Source organism: Phascolarctos cinereus, unplaced genomic scaffold (assembly GCF_003287225.1).
Source record: "Phascolarctos cinereus isolate Bilbo 61053 unplaced genomic scaffold, phaCin_HiC Scaffold_4;HRSCAF=312, whole genome shotgun sequence".
Taxonomy (NCBI): Eukaryota; Metazoa; Chordata; class Mammalia; order Diprotodontia; family Phascolarctidae; genus Phascolarctos; species Phascolarctos cinereus.
The window spans coordinates 158671616-158693068 of NW_027555847.1; the positions used below are offsets into that span (position 1 = coordinate 158671616).

Consider the following 21453-nt stretch of genomic DNA (forward strand, 5'->3'; position numbering starts at 1 on the left):
TGGTTTCTTGGATCTTTTATTTGTGTGGCTGTGTCCACCCCTCCAACCCAGTTTTGGGTGAGGAGGTCTGGCTCAGGGCATAGGGGTAGGGAGGAAAATAGCTCGACCTTTGTTAGCATTCCATGCAGCAAATAATTGGGGAGTGGAGGGAGGGAAAATAAATAAGTGATTGCGGTGCTTGTGTCTCCCACCCCCATGGCTCTGCTGGGGGAAGTGGGTGGTAGGTGATTGTCCTGATGGCTCAGGGCTGCAGATGGGAAGAGGAAGGTGCACAATAGTATCTCCAGCTTCCCCGTCTAAATAGTATCTAGGAGTCCCTGCTGTCCCAGGTCTGCTCTGGCTTTTGACTTGGTATGAAGTCCCACAGCCGGTGCAGATTTCTGTCCAGCAGTCACTCCCATGCTCTCTCCAGTCAGTCCCATGCCCTGCCCAGGGGCTGTGCCATGCTGCTGTAATGCCAGCTGCATGGCCCAGATGCTGAGTGGTCGCATATAGGCAAGGGAACGGAATACTCGACGCTGGCAATATGCCTCAGGTGTCTGGAATGCCATCCCCAATCGTTCCCACACTGTGCGGTAGCAGCCTTCGGCCGTAAGGAAACCCTCTTCAATCAGGCCCTATTGGGAGAAATAAGTACAAAGTAAGAATTAAGGAAGGGAATGAAGCCTCTGCTTTATCAAAGATGACTTAGGAAGAAAAGAGGGAAATTGATTACCTCTTGGATCATGGTAGCAGCTAGCCCGTAGACCACACCTACCCAGACCTCATCGGACTGAACACTGGATGTGTCAGGGACTCCATCTGCCTGCATACCGTTCACAGCCCCCATGGCTCCGCCTGCAAAGCCCTGGACATTCACTTCAAAGATTGTCTGGAGAGCTCGAATCACATGGGGGGTAGGGAATACCTGCCCAGAGAGAGATGGAGTCACTTCCTCCAACCAAATAAAAAAAAGACACAAGTTCCTTCTTTCTCCCCATACCCTGACCCATGTCCCGGATCACTTTCATATCTTTCCCTCTTACCTCGGTATCCCCCTTTCCCAGTCCACATGCTCTCAGGAACCACTGACCAGCACACTGGTCAGACATGATAATACGGGATTGTGGCTGGGAGCTGCTATCATAATTATAGTAACGGCCTATTTGGGTAGAGAAGGAAGGCATGGTAAAGTTTCTGATTTACTAATTTCCTACCCCCTTAACCTAACATACCCACATTCATTCCAGAGCCAATCTCCCCTAGCACATGCTGCCCCTCCCCTGAAGTCTGCCTCACCATTCCAGAGAAGCCTCTCGTAAGCCTCCCGACCTCGGCTCAGGATGGACAAGAACTTCTCCTGGACATCTTGAGTTCCACACATGGCAGCCATTTGGACCATCGCAGCCACAGCTGCCAGCCACAGGCCTCCACAGTAGGCACTGGCCAGGAATATAGGGTCAGGGTGATACCATCTCCATCCCATCATCATATACTCAGGGCATGGGGTCAGAGATCAGAATAACACCCCTCTCTACTATTCCTGACCAGGAATGTGGGTTTGGAGGCCAGAATAATACCCCACCCACACAGGGATTAATTCTTCATTTCTAGGTATACCTGGGTCCCGTGGTGATCCATCCATCGTAAGTCTGGTCTGCATAGCCCCCATTCTCAATTAGGCCATCTTGATCTGTGTCAAACTTCATCTCAGATTCCATTACAGCCTGTAGTGGAGTACTCTAGGGGTTCACAACAAGCCCCACCTTTTCTCCTCCAACCCCCAATGTCAAGGTGCATGGAATTGTATTACATGCCTGTACTTCTCCTAGTCCACAAGCCATGCCCAAGCCTGATATGGCACATGGAACCTTACCTGGCACACAGGCCACATGTCCCTCAGGAAGCTCTCGTTGCCTGTCAGGTAAAAGTCCCGATAAATCTGCAGCACAAACTTCAGGTTCAGATCCTTCCAATCAGCTGTGTCATGAATTAGGTAAGCATTGATACGAAGCCATGGCTCATCATCTGGTGTTAGGAAATGGGACACGTGCAATTAATCAACTAATCAGCATTTACAAAATGCCTACTATGTACATGGCACTGGAGATTCAAAGACAAAAATGTAAGAGTCTGCTCTCACAGGGCTTTTATTCTACTGTAAGAGATAGGTGCATATATAAAGATATAGAGAATTACAAGGTTATTTAGGGAGGGAAGATGAGCAATTGGGGAATCCAGAAAGGCTTCATGCAGGAGGTGGTATCTGAGCTGAATCCTGAAGGAAGAATGAGGCAGAAGTGGGGGATGCATTTTTATTTCTGGCAGTGGGATGGCAAGTGCCTGGAGTTGGGAGAGAGAATGTTGTGTGGGAGGAACCCTAGCAAAGTCAGTTTGGCTAGAAGGTAGATGGTGGTATAATGAGGCTAGGAAGATAGGTTTGGGCCAGTTTTGAAGGGCTTTAAAAGTCAAACAGGAGTTTATATTTGATCCTGGAGGAAAAAGGGAGCCAATGGAGTTTACTATACAGGGGAATGATGAGGTCAGATCTGACCTGTGTTTAAGGAAAATCACTCTGGTAGCTGAAAAGAGGATGGATTGGAGTGGGGAGCGACTTCAGGTAGGGCAATCAACCTGAAGATCTGTAACAGTCCAGGTGAAAAGTGCTAAGGGCCGGAAATAGGATGATAACTGTGTAAGTATTAAGAAGGAGATGAATAAGAGATGTGGAGGTGGCAATGGCAAGATTTGGGGTGAGGAAGAGTGATGAATTGAGGGCAAAACCAAAATCAAACACCTTGGAAGACTAGAGGAATGATGATGCCCTTGACAGAAATCAGGAAATTTGGAAGCAGGGTGAGTTTTAACTGAAAGATGCTGAATTCTCATTTGGATGTGCTGATTTTGAGCTGTTTATGGGAAATCAGTTTGATGAGCCCAACAGGTAACTGATGATGTGGGCCTGGAGCTCAAGAGAGAGATGAAGGCTGGACAAATAGTTATGGGATTCATCTACATATGGATGATAATTAAACCCATAGAGTTTGTAAGGAGCTGATAAGGTCAAGTGAGAGTAAAAAGAAATTGGAAGGGGGAGGGGTTTCCATATTAGGACTGGAAATCCAAATACCTGGGTCCCCTATGTCATGGGGAATCACATTTTTCTTCTTCACAGGAGCCGTTACGCCACTCATTAGATATTTCCGCCGTGTCAAGTCTTCACTCAGAGTTGCTACAGCTAATGGAAAACAGACCAATGGTTGTTAAGGACCTTAGAGATATGTGAAGGGAGACTGTGGACATTTGAGGTATAGGATAGGACCCTGAGGTGGGGTAGAAGGGAGTCGGGGGTGAGGTGTGTTAATAAAGATTTTTTTAAGCGGGAGTCATGGCTGGGGAACTCTTACCTATGTCATACTGGAGGCTGAGCTCGAGTTTGGGCCACAACATGATGAGGGCAAAGGAGGCATAGAAGTGGACATCATATGTGTTGTACATGTGGTACTCCTGTCCTGGGAGGAAGAGTCTCTGAATGTCCCTGGGTGACCACACCTCCAAACACTCCTGATACTACTCTGAACCCTCAGCCCCTACCAAACATTGCCCCCTTATGCTAAGATTCCCATGTTTCCTCCATTTTCCCCCCATGTGTTCTCCCATACCCTCAAGGTAGGCAAAGCGCCCATATTCCTGCAGGGTAGGTCGAAGCTGGTTCATCATCCCATTGAACTCCTGTATGGCTGTGTCTTCTGTAACCTCCAGCCACATGGTACCCCCATCAGCCAGGAAGTATAATTCATTGAAAAGTGCAGACTTATACCAGGCGGGCAGGGACCTAGGGGGCAGAGGTAGGGGAGAAATATTTATATAATTTCCACTGAATACATTAAAAAAACTTTTTTCTAAAAATGAAAATATGTTTAAAACAGTGAAAAATTTACCCTTAAAGAAGACTAGAGGAATGGGTATTCTAGTCATACCTATGGGAAATGGGTGGAGCTGTCTGAGGAAAGAGATGGGGACCTAGAGATTAGTACAGAACCAACATCATGGTAGCCAAATTTCACTGAAGACAAGCCTTAATAATTCGCTAAATAACATGATACAATTGACCAACGAGGACAGAAGAATAATGCAGCCATTAAGACCCAATGTATGGTTAAACCAGTTAGTTGGTAGCCCAGATAAGAGAAAGAAGAGATTTCCTGATGTTAGGATCTTTGCATCTCTCATTTTAAAAGCACTTTCATACTCTCGGGGCCAGATAATCAGTGAGAACCTGTGTACCACCCTGCTCCCAGCACCTCACCCCACCCTCCCCCTGTGATGTAACTATATAGCAATATAGCTTTGGAACTGGAAGAGAAGGAGAAGAAAACATAGGTCTCAGGACAGGGCAATAGGCAGCTAAGATCTGGGACAGGGATTCTTCTTCTTTTTTTTTTGTGAGGCAATTGGGGTTAAGTGACTTGCCTAGGGTCACACAGCTAGTAAGTGGCAAGTGTCTGAGGCCAGATTTGAACTCAGGTCCTCCTGACTCCAAGGCCAGAGCTCTAACCACTGCACCACCTAGCTACCCCTAGGACAGGGATTCTTAACCTTTTCAGTATTTCAAGCAACTTTGGTAGTTTGGTATAAATAAAAATGTATAAAATGCATATGATTACAAAAGAAACCAATTATACAGACACATAGTAATTAAAATATTGCAAAAACAAGTCCCTGGATCCCAGGTTAACCCCATGCCCTACCCTAGAGGGTATGGAGAAGCAACAGAGAAGAGAATCCAGTGCAGCAGTGGGGGCCCCAAAGCAGCACTTCCATGAACCAGACCTCAAGGACTCCAGGGAGGAGGACAGAAAAACAGCCACATGAGTGGACAGAGAAGGCCTCATCCTCTCTAAGCCAGAATAAATCCCAAGAGTGGAGAGAGAAGGCCTCATCACCTCTAAGCCAGAGTAAATGAATACAAGGTAGGGCTCAACCCACAATTAGTGGGAACCTAAAGACAACTTTCCTGTGAGGTTATGACCATAATGAAATTCATTTTGAATCTTCCCTGTCTATGCCCTGGAGTGAGCATCCTGAAAAGTAGATGGTCTGGGGGATCCCACAGGCTGAGGGGCAAGAAGACCCAGAGTTGTTCTGTCTGTGAGCAGCGGAGGGCATGACCACACCATCCCAAAGAACCTGCAGGCTGAGCCCACTAAGGTGGGGAAAGGGTCTTAGACTGGAAAGACTGGCCATGACCTGGAGGCCATCTCCCTATACCTGTCCTCCAGCACAGGGTTCTGCCATGCTGCAATTCTTTCCTCCCATGATCTATACTGAGTGAGTGCATAATGACAGAGGGCTGGAGCTGCATTTCCTTCTTGGCCAAAGAACCGAGTGTATCTCCTGAAAAAGGGATAGAAGATGATGATGAAAGAAGCTTTGAGCCACATAAAGCAACTTCTAAACATTTTGTCCAGCCTCCCTGCATCTCCCCTAAAACTCTGAGTCTCATTATCACAACCAGACACACTACCTTCCCCATCCCACTGGTCCTGCACCCACCCACCCACTTCCTTTCCTTTACCTGTAGTGGGCTTGGCCCCTAGCTCCAAACAGAATCTTGGGCATGTCCCAGGCCAATGCAAATTCCAGCTGGCATCTGCCTCTCCGGGGCAAATGGGCCCCTGCACACACAGCTCCACCTATGCCCTGTCCCTTTTGGGTTGGGGGGCTGGGGCCTAGGGATGACATGGGAGTGGTCAGCAAAGAAAAGCCCCCAGCCTTGGGGACCTGGTCTTCTTACTCAGCCCAAGACTATCTAGGAACCTCTTAGTGGAGAGTTGGGGGCACTCTAGGAGATGGACATGGAAATAAAGTAGGTTCTTGGGCCCTCCCCAGCTAGACCCTCCCAACCCCCATGAATATATCTAGTTACCCTCAGTTGTAACCCTCTTACCAGGGTGGGAAGCAATCATTATTAGATTCTTCACCTATCAGACTATCAAAGCTGGGGACAAGTTTAACCATTCTCTAATCCAGTTAGAACCCCTCACCCTTCTCACTCACCCTCCCCTCCACCTCACCAGATGGGGAGTCCAACTGTCCATCCAGGAGCAAGTCCCTCCACACTTTCTGTCCAGTGCCATCAGGGTCAAAGGCTGTGATATGAGTCACTGTGGTGTTTGCCTATCAGGATGTTGTTCTTAGTAAAGGTGGCTAGCACCAAGTCTAAACCTCCCCCTTGCAGACCAGGCTACAGCTACCCACTTCCAGCTCTGAGTCTTTTAAGTTGGACGAGTGAGAATTTAGGGGTTACAGTGAAGACCATGGTGAGGACCCTGCCCTGAGCCTGTGCTATTCCAACTGGTGAGTTAGCCAACACAAATGCACGTGGCCTCCTCTATCTGGCCAGGCCCAAACCCTGGATGATGTTTTACGTCCCATCCAACCACCCACCTCAGCCATCTCCTTGACAGTTTTCTGTCTCTTGCTCTGGGAAGAGGAATCAGATCAATACCACTATTGCTTCTGGAAGGATCATACTATCGACAGATTCCTTTATAGCCCCACTCACCATCCCTGATAATTTCTTTGGCCACCACTCCCTTATACGTGTCTCCCTACAAGAATCTAAATTCCTTGAAGGCAAGAACTGTCATGTTTTATTTTTGTATCTCCAACACTTAGCGCAGTGCTTGGTACATATGTAACAAGTGCTTAATAAGTACTTGTCATCCATCCAATCATTCAAAGCCCATGCCTTGGGGGACAGCTAGGTGGTACAGTGGATAGAGCACTGGCCCTGAAGTTAGGAAGAGCTGAGTTCAAATCTGGCCTCAGAACAAACACTTGACACTTACTAGCTGTGTGACCCTGGGCAAGTCACTTAACCCAACTGCCTTAAAAACAAACAAACAAACAAAGCCCACACCGTGTCTACTTGACACTTACCGTGAGTCGGGCAGCCACAGCCATTGTGTATGGGTTTGGGGGGTTTGGATGGTGTAGCAACAGTCCCTGAACAGTTTCCCCATCATGCTCTAAGCAGAAGGGCTCATTCCATAGCCCTCCTGGGCCATCATGTCCACCTCCCAGGCCATTCCTCATGGAGAACATGATAGATACTTCCAAATCATCATCACCAGTGTTTTCCACATCCCACACGAATACCCCCACAGGTAGGCTGCTGTCCTGGGTGGGAGACGGGAGAGGACAATGAGAAAGTAGACTCGAGTTGTTTACCTCAACACATGCCCTTCTATGTTCTAAACCTTTTTCCTTCATCAAAGATATGGGAATAAAAGGGTGATTCAAGCCTAGAGAGCTACATTGACAGATAAAGGGAGCATTTATGGGAATGAGTGTTACCTGATTATCATCAGCCCGAGGTAAGGGATTAGTCTTACCTGGTAGTCATGGGGGAGGATGGGTGTGATCTGGCGACAGGTCAGCGTGACTTGCTGCCCAGGCAGCTGGTAGACGGTCCAGGCTCGGGGGTAGAGTGCATGATAAAAAGCAAAGAATCCACACAGGCCCCAATTCCAGCTGCGCAAGACACTGGGACGCTCTAGGGACAGGACTTGCTGGTACACAGTCTGTCCTTCCCGCCGCAGGCATACAGTAAACTAAAAAAGGAAGATGGAATTTGCTTAGCCTGTCAACACCTTGAATTCAACATCTCTTAAATCTAACTTATTTTAGAGACGAGGAAATAGGAGCCCAGGGATCTCAAGTGATTGCTTAAGGTCACACAGCTATTAAGTATTCAACCTTGTTTTACACCCAAATTCTATAACTCTGAACCAGGACAAGTGCTCTTTCTACCACATCAATCCTGTTATTTTCCATATCCCATGGATATGTCTCTTCAAGTCGCCTTTACATACATATTTTTTCTTTTTATTCCCAATGCTACCACAGTGGGACAAAGCTACTATGACTGCTTTCTTGGACTTCTTCAAACAGCCTCCTGACAAGTCTTCTTAAACCCCTGCTTTTGTCATCCTACTTACTGAAAAGCCTTCAGTGGCTTCCCAGGGAATGCTGGATCAAGTCAGTACTTCTTAGCCTTGGCTTTCACAACCAAGTCCCAAGCTACCTTTCCAGTCTTATCTCCAGCTACTTTCCTACACAAATCACCTACCGCAGCCAGGATGGTCTCATTGTCCCCGAAGCATACTAGATATGCTCTTTCCTAACTCCATGCTTTTGTCCTGAGCTGGAATGTTCTACCTTCCATTTATCTGAACCCTACTCATTTTCCGAATAACTCAATTTCAGAATTGGAAGAGATTTAATCCAATCCATACTTAACTATGAATCATCTCCTTTCCTGTCTATGGGTTTGGCTTAAATGTCCTTTGAGGTCTTTCCAAATCTGAGATTCTATGATTTTATGAGAAGTGGTCATCTAGTTTAGTTGGAAGACCCAAGACATAGATTAATAGACCTGGAAAGGACCTTAGAAATCATCTGGTCCAACCACCACCTCATTTTAAAGAAAGCTAAAGCTCAAAGGTGATGTGTTTTGCCCAAGTTCACATCTAGGTTTTAAACCCAGGTCTTCTGACTCCAAAATCAATGTTCTCTTCAGAGGTAGCAAACCCAGTGTCTCTAGAGGAAGCCCGCTTTACTTTTTGGTCCTTAGACTGAGCTGAAATCACTCTGCAGCTTCTTTTCTCCTCATAATTCCACCCTCTGGGATCACACAAAACAAGGCTACATGTTTACAATTATCAAGTATCACATGGCATAATGTTACAGGCCAAGTCCCATTTGGATTATACTCTCCAAGGAACGCTCATGTTTGAATTTGGACATGCTGAGTTTAAGGACATCCAGTTCAAGATGTCCAAAAGACAGCTGGAGATGAGAGACCATGCGTTAGTAGAAGGCAGGGCTGGAGAAGTAGATATGAGAATCATCATCATAGAGATGATGATCAAATCCATGGGAGCTGAGGAGACTGCCAAGCGAAATAATATAGAGGGAGAAAAGGACAGAGCCTTGGGGGACAACCATAGTTAGTGGGGATGATCTGGATGAAGCCCCAGCAAAGGAGACTGAGAAAGAGTCAGTAAGGGAATCAGGAGATTCCAAAAATGTAGATAGAAGAGAGTGATTGACAGTGTCAAAGGATATAGAGAGGTCAAGAAGGACAAGGATTGAAAAAAGGCCATTAGATTTGGCAATTAAAAGACTGTTAGTAACTTTGGAGAAAACAGCCAGTTGAATGATGTGTCAGAAGCCAGACTGCAGAGTGTGAGAGTTAAGTAGAGGCTTCTATTGTAGATGGCCTTCTCAAGAAGGTGAGTCACAAAGTGGGAAGAAATATAGGATGATAGCTAGCAGCAGAGATGAATAGCTCAACTAAAGGTTTTTTTTGATGATGAGGGGGAAACATGGGGATGTTTGTAGGTGGTAGGGTAGTCAGTAGAAAGGGCCAGATTGAAGACAAGTGAGAGAGTGGGGACGATAAAGGGGACAATCTGAGGGAGGAGACAGGATGGAACGGGATCACTTGTGTGCAGGTAGAGGGGTTTGCCTTGGGAAGGAGAAGGGCCATCTCTTCATGTGAGACAGGTGAAGGACAGAGTAGAAGGCACACGACAGATATGAGATGAAGAGAAGAGGAAAAGAGAGAGTTCTCAGCAAATGGCCTTAATTTTTTCAGTAAAATATGAGGCAAAATATGAGTAAGGGGGGGGAGGGAGCCAAAGGAGGCTTGAAGAGGGTTGAAAAGTGTGGAAGTGAGCTGTGGTGAGTGGGATAGTGAGTTACTGAGGGAGGTATAAAAGGACTGCCTCACAGCAGTAAGGACCCAATTGCAATTACGTATTAAAAATTTGTAGTGGACCCTGTCAACGTAGTTTTGTGATTTTCTCTAGTTTTGTTCAGCTGCACGTGTATAGGAACAAAGACAATGGACGATGCAAGTGATCCAAGGCTGAGGCTTAGCAAGGAAAGAGACTCAAGAAAAGAGGAAAGTATAAAGTTGAACTGGTTCATCAAGGGACCAAGATGAGGAAGGGAGGAGAGTGTAGCCTAGTGTAGGGGTGGTGGCCTGGGAAAGAAATGAGACAAGAAGGGACGGGATGTCATAATGAAGATGAAAGCTTTAGGGTTGTAAGGCAGAGAGAGAGGTGGAATGACAAAACAGATTGTGATCAGATGAGGGAATTTCAGAGTTCATGAATAAGGAAGGGGTGCATCTACAGGTGAAGGAAAGATCAAGGGTATGATAATCTTTGTGTACAGCTGAGGTGGGAGGAGAAATGAATAAGTTGAGGAACTGAAAGGTTAGCGTCTTATAAGGAGTACACACATATACGTTGAAGTTCCCTAGTATAAAGACAGGAGTTGAGGAAGAGATAAAGGCGGTAAGCCAAGCACTGAAGAAAAAAAGTCGGGAGGGTGTCCCAGAGGTCAGTAGACAACAGCTTCCAAGGTGGTAGATATGGATTAAGTGAACCTAAAAGGACAAGAAGAAGTTACCTTGTGATGATGATAGAGAGAGAACCTGGAAGCTGCAATGGGGAGCCAGGAGTATTCCAATTCTCGGACCTTGACCAGTGAATTGGGGGTAATGAGTTTTCCAGCCAATGTTGGAAACAGAGGCCAGGGAGGCTGTGTCATCAGGATGGAGCCAGGTCTCACTGAGAACCAGAAGATGGAAGGAGTGGGAAAAGATGTAAGATGAAAGCAAGTTTGTTGCCTGTGGAGCAGGCATTCCAGAGCACAGTGGAAGAGGTAGATAGCTTTGGAGTGGGACATGGAGGGGGGATCTAAGGAAAATGGGAATAAGGGATAGGAAGTGGGTGACCAGGGAAGAAGTTTGAATAATGACTGCTTGAGGGTCAGAATCAGCAAGATGGAGAGGGTATGACTAGGAAGGAGTTAATCATTGAGAGAGTTTAGGTACATTTTCATTGTTCACAGGGTTTTAGGCAATTCAGGGTAGGGGACAAGTCTTGAAGCTTAAAGAATGATATTATTTCTCATCCCCCAAAATAGGAGACATGGCTGGAAAACTGATGGAATGGCCTTTCTCCTCTTTCCTGGAAGAGAGGAACCTGGTGCTCAATGGAACAATGTTCTCCACTTCCAGCAGGAGACAGGAATATTCCAATATTGCCTCCTTTTCTGGAGGGATGCTGAAAACCAGGTGGGAATCCTGGGATGAGGAAATGCTTTTCTCTCTCCTCCAAATTCATATAGACACGCCCTGTTTCTCAATGGTGGGACATATACTTCCCAGAGTAGGGAACGGATCTTCTGCCCTATAGGTCCCCTGCAACTTTCATTTAGCTTCAGATAGTCTGTTTGACTTTATTCCCACTCTTCTTCCTCTATCCCCTGCTGGAATGTTATTAACCAGTGATTCAGAGAACTTGGGTATGAGTTTGGCCTCTGCCATTTACTAGCTGTGCTACCATAAGCCAGTCTCTTCACTCAAATCTCTGCTTCCTCATCTGTAAAATAGGGAAATTACTAATACATTACCTACCTCTGAGGGTTGTTGTGAGGATCAAATGAGATAATTTATATGAAGAACATTGTATACCTGGAAACAATACTCTTTATCTTCATGTTTTCCTTAAGCCCATGTTGGTCTTTCTGCCCACTGTTTCATTATAAGGCACACTATCTCTCCCACTTATTTTTGACACTTAAATCAGTCTCAAAAGGAAGACAGGGAAGAGAACAAGCATTTATTAAGCACCTTCTAAGTGCCATGCACTGTGCTAAGCACTTTACAAATATTATTTCATTTGATTATCACAACCAACCTGGGAAGCAGATGTTATTTTTATCCCTATTTTTACAAGTAAAGAAACTGAGGTAGACAAAAGTTAAGTGACATGTTATGAAGCTAGTGTGTGATGCTAGATTTGAACTCAGGTCTTCCTGACACCAGGCCCACTGCTATGCTACCGTCTGCCTCGAAAACTGTTTTCATGTGTATTTAAGTCTTGTCTCACCCAAAAGGCCATAAGCTCTTTGATGGCAAAGGCTATGAAGAAATTAACCTTCTTTGGTAGAAGTTACATTTATCATCATTAGTAATGTTTGTGTTAAGTAATTTTAATATTGTAAAACTATTATGACAGGAATCTGCAACGTCACTACGCTGGGGGAACCTGAGTGATGTCATTAAAGAGAACCTGTAGAAGACAGAGATGAAAACCTGACAGCCTCATTTATTGGTTTGGGACCTAAGAGTCGTCTTTGCTCTACAAATGAGATGAGAACTTAAGGCATCCCTCAGACCAGAAACACGAAAAAGTCAACAGGGAAGTTAAGTACTGAAAAGGGAAAAGATAGGGAGTTTCATGTGATGTATGGAGGCTCCAAAGGAAAGATGGTCCCTGTCATTGAGGTGATACAGTGCTAGTGGGTGCAGCACTTAGACAATAGGTTAAGAATTTGAGCTTCATTACAGGGTAGAATCAGCCTACAGAACTGGTTAAAAGCAAACCAAATAGGACAGAGAAAAACAGGTTTAGAGGTGAATCATGGGTGGGGAACCTGTGGCTTCAAGGCCACATGTGGCCCTCTAGGTCCTTGGGTGGGGCCTTTTGACTGAGTCCAACTTTTACAGAACAAATCCTTTTATTAAGGAGATTTATTCAGTGAAGTTTAGATTCAGTCAAAGGGCTGCACTTGAGGACCTAGAGGGCCACGGCCACAGGTTCCTCAACCATGAACATGTCAGGATCATAAGGTTTAGAGCTGGAGATCATCCAGTCCATTGTATATGAGGGCTGGAAACCAGTGACTAGCAAAAAGGACAAGGAAGGCAAGATTAGTGGAGAATGGCTTGAAATTCAAGGGGGAAACTTTGGGGGCCAAATACATAAGTATTTTGGTTATCCAGGGGACAGGAGAGCAGGACAATTCCAGGGAAAAGGAGATAAGGTGGGGGTTCATACCTGAAAATAATACTGAAAGCAGGTTCTGGGAAGGAATGAAATCCCACAAGATGTGGCAGTGCTGACAATCTGAATCTACCTCAGGCTAAAAGCTCGAGTATCTCTGTCCATCACCCATTCTCTGGCATCTACTCCAAAGAGCTGATATAAGAAAAAGGGGCAGAGTTTATCCTGTAAAATCTGTGCCAGCCAAGTCAATCTTGAGCTAGATGTTAAATATGGAATCAGAAATCTGTACTCTATGAGTTTGTTTGCTCCTATGTTTTCATCCTTTATTTTTGTTTTCCTTGAGTTTCCTGGTTAAAGTTCTTAAAAATTCTAACCTCGTTTCTACAGAACCAAATTAAAAAGGATTTGTTCAGGTTAAGAAGATAAATGGTCCCAAGAATGAGGTGGCCACAACAGCAGAACAACAATAGCTTCACAGGCCTTGAGAAAGGCCTTTTTTAGAGCCAAGGTAGGTACTTACTGTCTTAACCCTAGAGGCCCCTTTCCTAGGCTTCTAAGTATGTTCTTTCATTCAATACTCCAAGGATTTGTGATTTTGAAGTCCCTCTGCTAACAGAGATTGCAACCAAAGCACAAGGGTAAAGACAAGGACAGTTGAGGATGCCTATCCTCTCCTCCTTGGGCTATTCCTCCTCAGGGACTAAGTCATAGCTTCTTGTTTGGGGCTCCTTCTAGTCTGGGGCTCACAAGGAGGCACAAGTAGGCACTTGCTGAATTCAATTATTTTCTTTCACATCCTTCATCCTCCCCACTCTCCTTACCTGGTCAGCCATCACTGTTCGGTGCTGGTATACCCCAGGGTTGAGCTGCCATCGACAGAACTGGCCCCTCCAGCCACGGGTGATGGTACCGCCTCCAAGCCCACCCAGTGGACAACCTAGAGACATAGTCAGGGGTCAGAGACCAACACTTGAAAGCAGAAGGAGAGGAAGGGGGGAAGGGGAAATAGTGGTGGTGAGGTGACAAGCTACAGAGGAGAGAACATAAAGTCACATCTTGTTTGATGGACTATATGCAAGGAGTGTTTTGTTTGTTTTTAAAAGATGGAGAAGCGGCCTCTTTTCTTCTTTCCAACTTCCCCCCTAAGGAGGTTGGAACTTTTTCCTTGAAAGTGAAATGTATGAATTCTTTGCCTTTTCTCCCTTGAGGATTGCTCACCATAGATTTGCCTCAGGGGAAGGCAGTTAAACATGTCTATGAAGGGAGTCTTCTTCTCCACCTGTGTCTTCTGGTACCACCATTTAAGATACCTAAGGGCAGAAATGACACTAACAGGTAAGAGAGGTAGTAGCAGCTCCAATTCAAGTTCTTTATTTCCAAATGCCTTCTACAGCTCCCAATAGTACCTCAAACTTAACAAGGCCCAAACCAAACTCGTCCCCTTCCTTTCTAAGCCAAATTCCCAGCCCTTATTTCTATCAACAACAAATGCACTCTTTCATTCAACCAAGCTAACTTTAGGGACATCTTTGATTGAGAGGATATGAAGAGGGGAACCTCTTCTCTACTCCTTAAAAGATTTACTCTGTTAGTAATCTTGTCATGTTTTCCCCCATGAAATGTCCTTCATTTCACCCCTTTCTTTTCACAGCCACCAACTCAGTCCAGTTTCTCATCATTTATGAGCACAGATTTAGAGCTGGAAAAGACCTCAGAAGCTAGCCAGTTTAACCTTCTCATTTTACAGATGAAGAAAATGAGGCCCAGATAAAGTAAGTGATTTGCCTGAGGTCACACCATAAGTGGCAGAGCCAGGATTTGAATTCAGGTCCTCTTATTCCAAATCCAGTATTCTTTCCACCTCACTACACTACAGCCAATCTGTCCCTTTTACTGTAACCTGTACACTGCTGTAGGATTAATCTTAAAACATCAGTTTTTTCATCCTACTTCTTGAACAAAAACACTTTTAATGGCTGCCCAGCACCTACAGTAAGGCCAAAATCCATTTTAGCTTGGCACTCAGGGTTCTTCACAATCTGGTCCCATTGTGTCTTTCTAGGCTTTTTTCTTGTTACTTCCTTATTTGAGACAGCCTAAGGAGCTGGGAGGATACATGAAAGTGCCATTAATAGAAATAAGGAAGTCAAGAGGAAACCTGGTTTACCAGGCAAGGTAATTATGGAAATAATGACTGTGTGACCCATCAGTACCTCAGATTCAACAACAACAGTGGTTTTGGATTCAAAAGACCTGGGTTGGAGTTTGGACTTTGGCACATGCTATCTGTGGAACCTTAAGTAAATATCCTTAATTTCCCTTTCCTCATCTATAAAATACAGATAACGATAGCTATGCTATCCCTCTGTACATTGTAAAATACTCTATCAATAGTAGTTATTGTTATATAAACCCATCACTCCAGCCAGTCTGGGATTCTCATTGCCTCCATATAATCCACACCCATATTTTTGTTTGTGATGTTGGCTCTTTCTGAAATAGTTTTACCATTCTTCTCCACTTAATTCAAATCCTGTATTTCAAGGCTGACAAATTAACTTTATTTTTTATTGTGTGGACATACAACAGAACAAATATTGAGTAAATGCCTAGTGTAGAGAAAATGCTAAGAGTGAAAATTTTAGAAAATAGTCTCTTCAAGCAACAAACCAAAAAATAAAGTCAAGTATCCAGATACAGATATAAGTGCAATGTGAAGAGACTCTTTTTTTTTTCTCTGATAGGAATTATAAAATGAAATGTTCTGTGAGGTCTGAGGGAAAGATCATTATCTTTCAGATCAGGAAAGGCTTCCTGAAAAACTGGCATTTGGGTTGAGCTTTCAAGGATGAATAGGAACAATATGACAAAACCTACGCATATGAAAGGTTATTATGACAATGGCATGAAGAATGGATTAGAGGGAGCAGGAAATGTAGGTGAAAAGACCTGTTAGCAAGCTACTTCAATAGTACAGGCTCTTATGACAGCCTGTACTAGAGTGGTAGCTATAGGGACAGAGAGGAAAAGGCAGATTTGAGAGATGTTGAGGAAGTGGAATCACTGGGACTAATATGACATAAGGGAGAGGAAAGAGTCAAAGAAATCCTCAAGGTTATGAACAGGGGACAACTAGGTGAATGGTGATAGCATGTAGAGAACTAGTGAAGAAGGAGGAATAGGTTTAAAGAAGATAATGAACCTGATTTCTGAATGTAGATTTTGTAAGATTTAGACAGAAAAGACCTTAAGGAACACCTAACACAACTCCCTTGTTGCACAGGTAAAGAAAATGAGGCTCTGAGGGCTTAAGCTATTTGTTCAAGATAACATAGTGAGCCAGTAGCCGAACTAGGGTTTGACAAGAGGTCTTTTGACTCGAAATCCTAGTCTATTTTCAATATGCAGTTTGACTCTTGAGAGGCTCCTGAGACATCCAAGTGAAGATGTCTTGTGGTCAGATGAAGATGCAGGTCTGGAGCTCAAAAGAAAGGTCAGAAAGGGAGGTACAGACACAAGAGCTGTCTGCATAAAGGTAGTGAGTGAAGCTCTGTCAATGCATGAGATTGCCAAGGTAAGAAGTGTAGAGAGAATTAGGCTGGAAACTCCTTGAGAACCAAGACTACCTTCTGGCCTTTACTTGCATTCCCAGAACTTAGCCACTTAACACAGATTGGCACATAGTAGGCTTAAAAAATGCTCACTGACTGAGAGAGAACCAAGGTCAAATTCCTTAGAAATCATCCAAACATTGGGAAGTATGTGAAGAGCCAGCAACAAGGATAAAGAATTAATGGTGATGAGAACCAAGAGAGTGTGATCTCTCCAAAGTCGGAGGAATGAAGGAATATCCAGCAGGAAAAGGTGGTCAATGTCAAAAACTATAGAGAGGTCAAGAAAAATGAAGACTGAAAAAACTGAAGCTGGATTTGGTAATTAAGGGATTCTTAATGATCTTGGAGAGAGCAATTTTAGCAGAGTGATGGTGGTGGAAGCCTAGTTGCAAGGTGTTGAGAGGCCCTGGGTAGTGAAAAAATGGAGGCATCTGGCATTTAGTAAGTTTGGTAGTAAAGGGAAAGAGAGTAATGGAAATCTGGTCTCTCAAACAAGACAATAAACTGTTTGGGACAGAAACTATGCCTTAAATCTTTCTATTTCCCCAAAGAAAAACACCTTGCAAGTATCACAATAAATGTTTGTTGATTGAAGGATTAGCTCAAATCTCATCTAGTTCCTTAAGTTTTTCCATTCTAGCCTATCACTACTTCTGTTGCCATTTGAAGATTTTTATACCATTAATTTTAGTAATCAACTACTGTACTCAAACATTTGAACAATAATGATATAGGTTTCATCCTCTTATGCCAATTAGATTTAAATTCTTCAGAGGACAGAGTAGTCCTAGACTACTTTGGTATTCCTTAAAGGATCTTCCATAGGGCATGGCACAAGTGAGCATTTAATAAAAATAAATTCATGAATGATGGGATGAGAAATGGAAGAGAGATGCAGGGGCAGACATGAGGTAAAAGAAGTGGGATAAACAGTACGCTCCAAGGGAAGGTGAGAAAGACGAAAATAGAATTAAGATGGAAAGAGAGAAGGCATAAGAAATTTGGGGACAGAGTTTGGCAAGCAGTTGGGGGAAGGTGGGTTGAAAGATAAGGCAGGAGAGTATGGCTTAAGGGAAAGGTAAGAACAAGTTTCTACCTAGCTGTGGCAGTGCTGATGGCAAATTTAGGTTACACAAACTCAACTGGTGCCTCACTGATGCTAAGTAACCCTTTTATGCCTCCCTTATTAACTTACTATCCCACTCTCCACAGAAACTCTTCCAAACCTTTTCATCCTTTCTCAAACTTCCCATGGCTCTGCCTCCCCTCAACTCTTTCATCTGAGAATCTGGTCTCACATCTTAATGAAAAAAATTAAGTCCATTTGCTGAGAATTCCCTCTTCTCCCCTTCTCATCCCATATCACTAGGGTGTCTTCAGACACTGTCTCCTCTTTCCCCCATTTCACATGAAGAAGTGACCCTTCTTCCCAAGGCAAACTCTTCTACTTGCACAAATGATCCCATTCCATCCTGTCTCCTCCTGCAGAGTGCCCCCTCTTTTGTCCCGACTCTCACTCATCTTCAATCTCTCTCCATCTACTGACTGCTTCACTATAAACATGCTTTGCTTACAAGCTTGCCCATGTCTCCCTCTCATTGTTAAAAAACCCTTTCTTGAACCACTCATCTCTGCTGCTAGCTATCATCCTATATTTCTTCTAATGTTTGTGGCTCAACTCCTTGAGAAGGCCATCTACAGTAAATGCCTTCACCATCATTCAACCGAAATTGCCCTCTCCAAAGTTGTCAGTGATTTCTTAATCACCAAATCCAATGGCCTTTTCTCAGTCCTCATCCTTCTTGATCCCTCAGCAGCCTCTGACATTGTCCATCACTCTCCTCTCTATATTTTCATTGCATTACTCTTTCTTGTTTCTGCTCTTTCTCAGTCTCCTTTGCTGAATCTTCATCCAGGTAATGACCACTAACCCATCAGTATCCCTACTGGGCTCTGTCCTGTGCCCTCTTCTCTTCTTCCTCTATACAATTTCATTTGTTGATCTTATCATGTCCCATGGACCGAATGATCATCTCTATGCGGATGATTCTCAAATCTACTCATTCAGCCCTAACCTCTCTGTTGACTTCCAGCCTCACATCTCCAATTGCTTTTAGACATCTTAAACTAGATGTCCTGTAGACATCTTCTATACCTCTCCCTCTCTTCCCCTTTATCCAATCTGTGGCCAAGGCCTGTTGGTTTCACCTTTGCAACATTTCTGTAAACTCCTGGAGAACAAGGACTATCAATAGTTTTTCTTTGTATCCCTAGTGCTTAGTACAGTGACTGGCACACAGTAGATGCTTAATAAATGCTTACTGATTGACTTATACCCAGTGACCCAGGAAGAACACTATTTCTCCTTCCCCACACCTCCTCCTCTCTGATAATCTCCTTTCTTGGGCTTTTCTCTCTCCCTTCATCTTAAGAGCAGCCTAGTCATTCCCTGGCTTGTTTGGCTTTCTTTGTAATTTCAATCACATCACATAGTGTCATCCTTTGGGCTTCCCTCTTTGCCCCACCCTACATTTTCCTTACTGAGGTACCCCAACTCCCAATCTCATTCCAGTTCCCTGTGTCACAGCTCCCACCCCACCCTGGCATGGGGAAACTGAGGCCCCAGTCTGGATCCAGGATGACTCAGCCTGTGGTCAAGCTCCTCTGAATTCAAGGGTCCAGGGAAGACTTAGCCATGCACATATTATCACTCCTACGCTTCCCCAAGAACTCCAAGATGAACTCTCAGGCTCAAACCATTCAGGGGAAAAACCAGATTAGGCTGATGCCCACCAAAAGTATGGAGTAGCCTTCTCTAACACATAGCTATGGCTAACCAAAGGGAACTCTGTCACCTTTTCTCTCTACACAAGGTAGTGTGACTTGACCCTACTCAATAACTGATGGGAGAATGGTTGAGGACCTGACGAACCCAGGCAGAGACTTTAGGGCAGATGTAGGGAACCTGTGGGCCTCAAGGCCACAGGTGACGCTCTAGGTCCCTGGGTGAGGCCTTTTGATTGAGTCCAAGTTTTACGCAACAAATCCTTTTATTATGGAGATTTGTTCCATGAAGTTTGGATATGGTCAAAGGTCTACACCCAAGGACCTAGAGAGTTGCATGTGGCCTTGAGGCTGCAGGTTCCCCACCCCTATTTTAGAGCCTTCAGGGTAGTAGTAACCTTTGCTTGTAGTTATCATATCACTCTTATCTTTTCACAACCTCAGATATAATCAGTTCTGGGTTTCTTTTTCTACCCTTTTCTCCAGTTGCGTGTTTCCTAACCAGACTCAGGGTCATGCTCCTCTGCCTGTCCTGCATCCATCTGTCTCTTTCTTATTTTGAGGTTCACATCCTCTCACTTTACTCACCTTGTACTGTAAAGCAGCATTATCCTTTGGCTTGCTATCTGGGGATGGGGGAGGGGGGTGGAAGATAGAAAGGAGAGAACCATGGCTCTGAAATGAGCCTCAGACAGGTTCTAGGATAAATAGAAAATCTCTGGTACCATCTGTTACCATCTGTCTTTTTTCTTTTGAGGGCATCTCAAAATTACTGTTGATTATTAAACGCAATTATTAAGACACACATTATCCACTGAAGCAGCTGGGCTAATACTTCTAAGGTTCTTTCCAGCTTTAAATTTATGATTCTTGGAGTCAATGCAGATTGCCTCCCATCCTGACTATTCTCTTCAAATCCAGGAGGTGTCAGGGCGAACTTTTAAGGGAAGCTTAGATGATGGGACAGGAGGAAATTCGGAAGATGTTTACAGTTTGGTGGAAATCTAACTCATGACACCTTGGAGGCTGCCTCACAACAGTCATAAATAGTAGGTCCCTACTTTTCCTTCCCTTGCCCTGGGTGACTAGCTATCTGGAAACATAAACAGTAGCCTAGAGTGAAAACACAAGAATTCAGGTAAAAAGGAACAGGAAGGCAGGGTCTGTTAGTCTTAGTTCTGAGCAATGCAGGGTCCTGAGTTTCCTAGAGGTTAAGTAGTCAAGATATGACATGCACTCACTGCAAGACTCTATTTCTTCCATCTTCCCCAAGCTCAAATAACAGGGTAATGGGAAGGTAAAATATGTCTAGAACATAAGGGACACTCAACGTTAGCTACGATGTTATGGAGTCAGAAGCAATGAAACACTTACCGGACACCCATGCCCAAGTGCTTCACCAAGTTGCTCATGGAGACGTTGTTGGCCTGGAAGGGCTTCCTCTTCTCAAGAAATTCATGAGCTAAGCAGATGCGCCAGCCAAACCGAGGTACCTGGTGGCCCATGGCTGTGCCCTCATAGGCGGCCATCAGCTGCCCAGGGTCTTCTGGGATTCCATTGTTTGGATCATTCCTCTCCCTTGCGTTCTCTGTGCTTCCATAGCTTGGGCTCCCCGTGTTTTGGGAGCCACAATTTTCTGTCCCATGGGCCCCTAGGTCTCCCTTGATTCCTCTAACCTCGGGGGTCCTGGTCCTGGTCCCCAACAATCCCTCCATGCTTCTTGGTCCTGCAGTCTCCGAGTCCCACGTTAGCAAAGTTCTGACCCGGGCACCAGCTTGTCAAGTTCCTGGGCTCCGGGATGAGCCGGAGCGCGTCTCCTCCTTCGCTGTCCTCGGGCTTACCCAGGCCTCAGCGGGGTAGATCTGGGCAGAGACGAACCGAGCCAGGGCCACAAAGGAGAGGCACCGAATCACTTCCTTAAATCCTGGGCGGGAACGGCTGGACCCAGACCTCCAGGTCATGGGTCCAGAGATGATACAGGACAGCGGCAGGCGAGGAGGGAGGAGTCCCTTTATCGGGCCTTAAAGGCCACGCCCCGCCCTGCGGGCGGACCGGACGGAGGCGCCAGGTCCCAGCTCCTAAGCGGCCCCGCTTCCGGTCCCGGGGGCCCGGGGCGGGGTGGGGGGGACAGCAGCCCCTGATCCCGGATCCCGTCCCCTACCGGCTCTTCGGCCGGAAGAGGCTCTCCCGCGGAATCAGAC

At 45.1% G+C, this 21453-nt stretch overlaps 1 protein-coding gene across 2 annotated transcripts; it reads right to left on the minus strand.

The window, feature by feature from the left end:
* On the minus strand, positions 1-21434 carry GBA2 (glucosylceramidase beta 2). Of its 2 annotated transcripts, XM_020977087.2 has the most exons (17): positions 20627-21434; positions 14073-14164; positions 13676-13791; positions 7380-7598; positions 6925-7164; positions 6057-6159; positions 5558-5711; positions 5251-5376; positions 3642-3814; positions 3387-3491; positions 3110-3217; positions 1856-2007; positions 1600-1706; positions 1279-1421; positions 1026-1141; positions 716-907; positions 1-617 (listed from the first exon to the last, which is right to left on the minus strand). In XM_020977087.2, the coding sequence occupies exons 1-17, from the start codon at positions 20965-20967 to the stop codon at positions 297-299; spliced, it is 2808 nt and encodes a 935-aa protein (XP_020832746.1). In that variant the 5' UTR covers positions 20968-21434; the 3' UTR covers positions 1-296. The 2 variants fall into 2 exon arrangements, with proteins under 2 accessions (XP_020832746.1, XP_020832747.1); XM_020977088.2 differs by lacking the exon at positions 14073-14164 and having other exon boundaries at positions 20627-20714.
* Between the last annotated feature and the right edge of the window lie 19 nt (positions 21435-21453).

Bases quoted from the DNA above. Each gene is read 5' to 3' on its own strand.
- GBA2 (XM_020977087.2), bottom strand. From the start codon at position 20,967: ATGGAGGGATTGTTGGGGACCAGGACCAGGACCCCCGAGGTTAGAGGA. The intron at 14,165-20,626 runs GTAAGTGTTTCA...TTCTGCCCTTAG, and splicing joins CACTTGGGCATGGGTGTCCG to GTATCTTAAATGGTGGTACC. The intron at 7,165-7,379 runs GTAAGACTAATC...TCTCCCACCCAG, and splicing joins TCCTCCCCCATGACTACCAG to GACAGCAGCCTACCTGTGGG.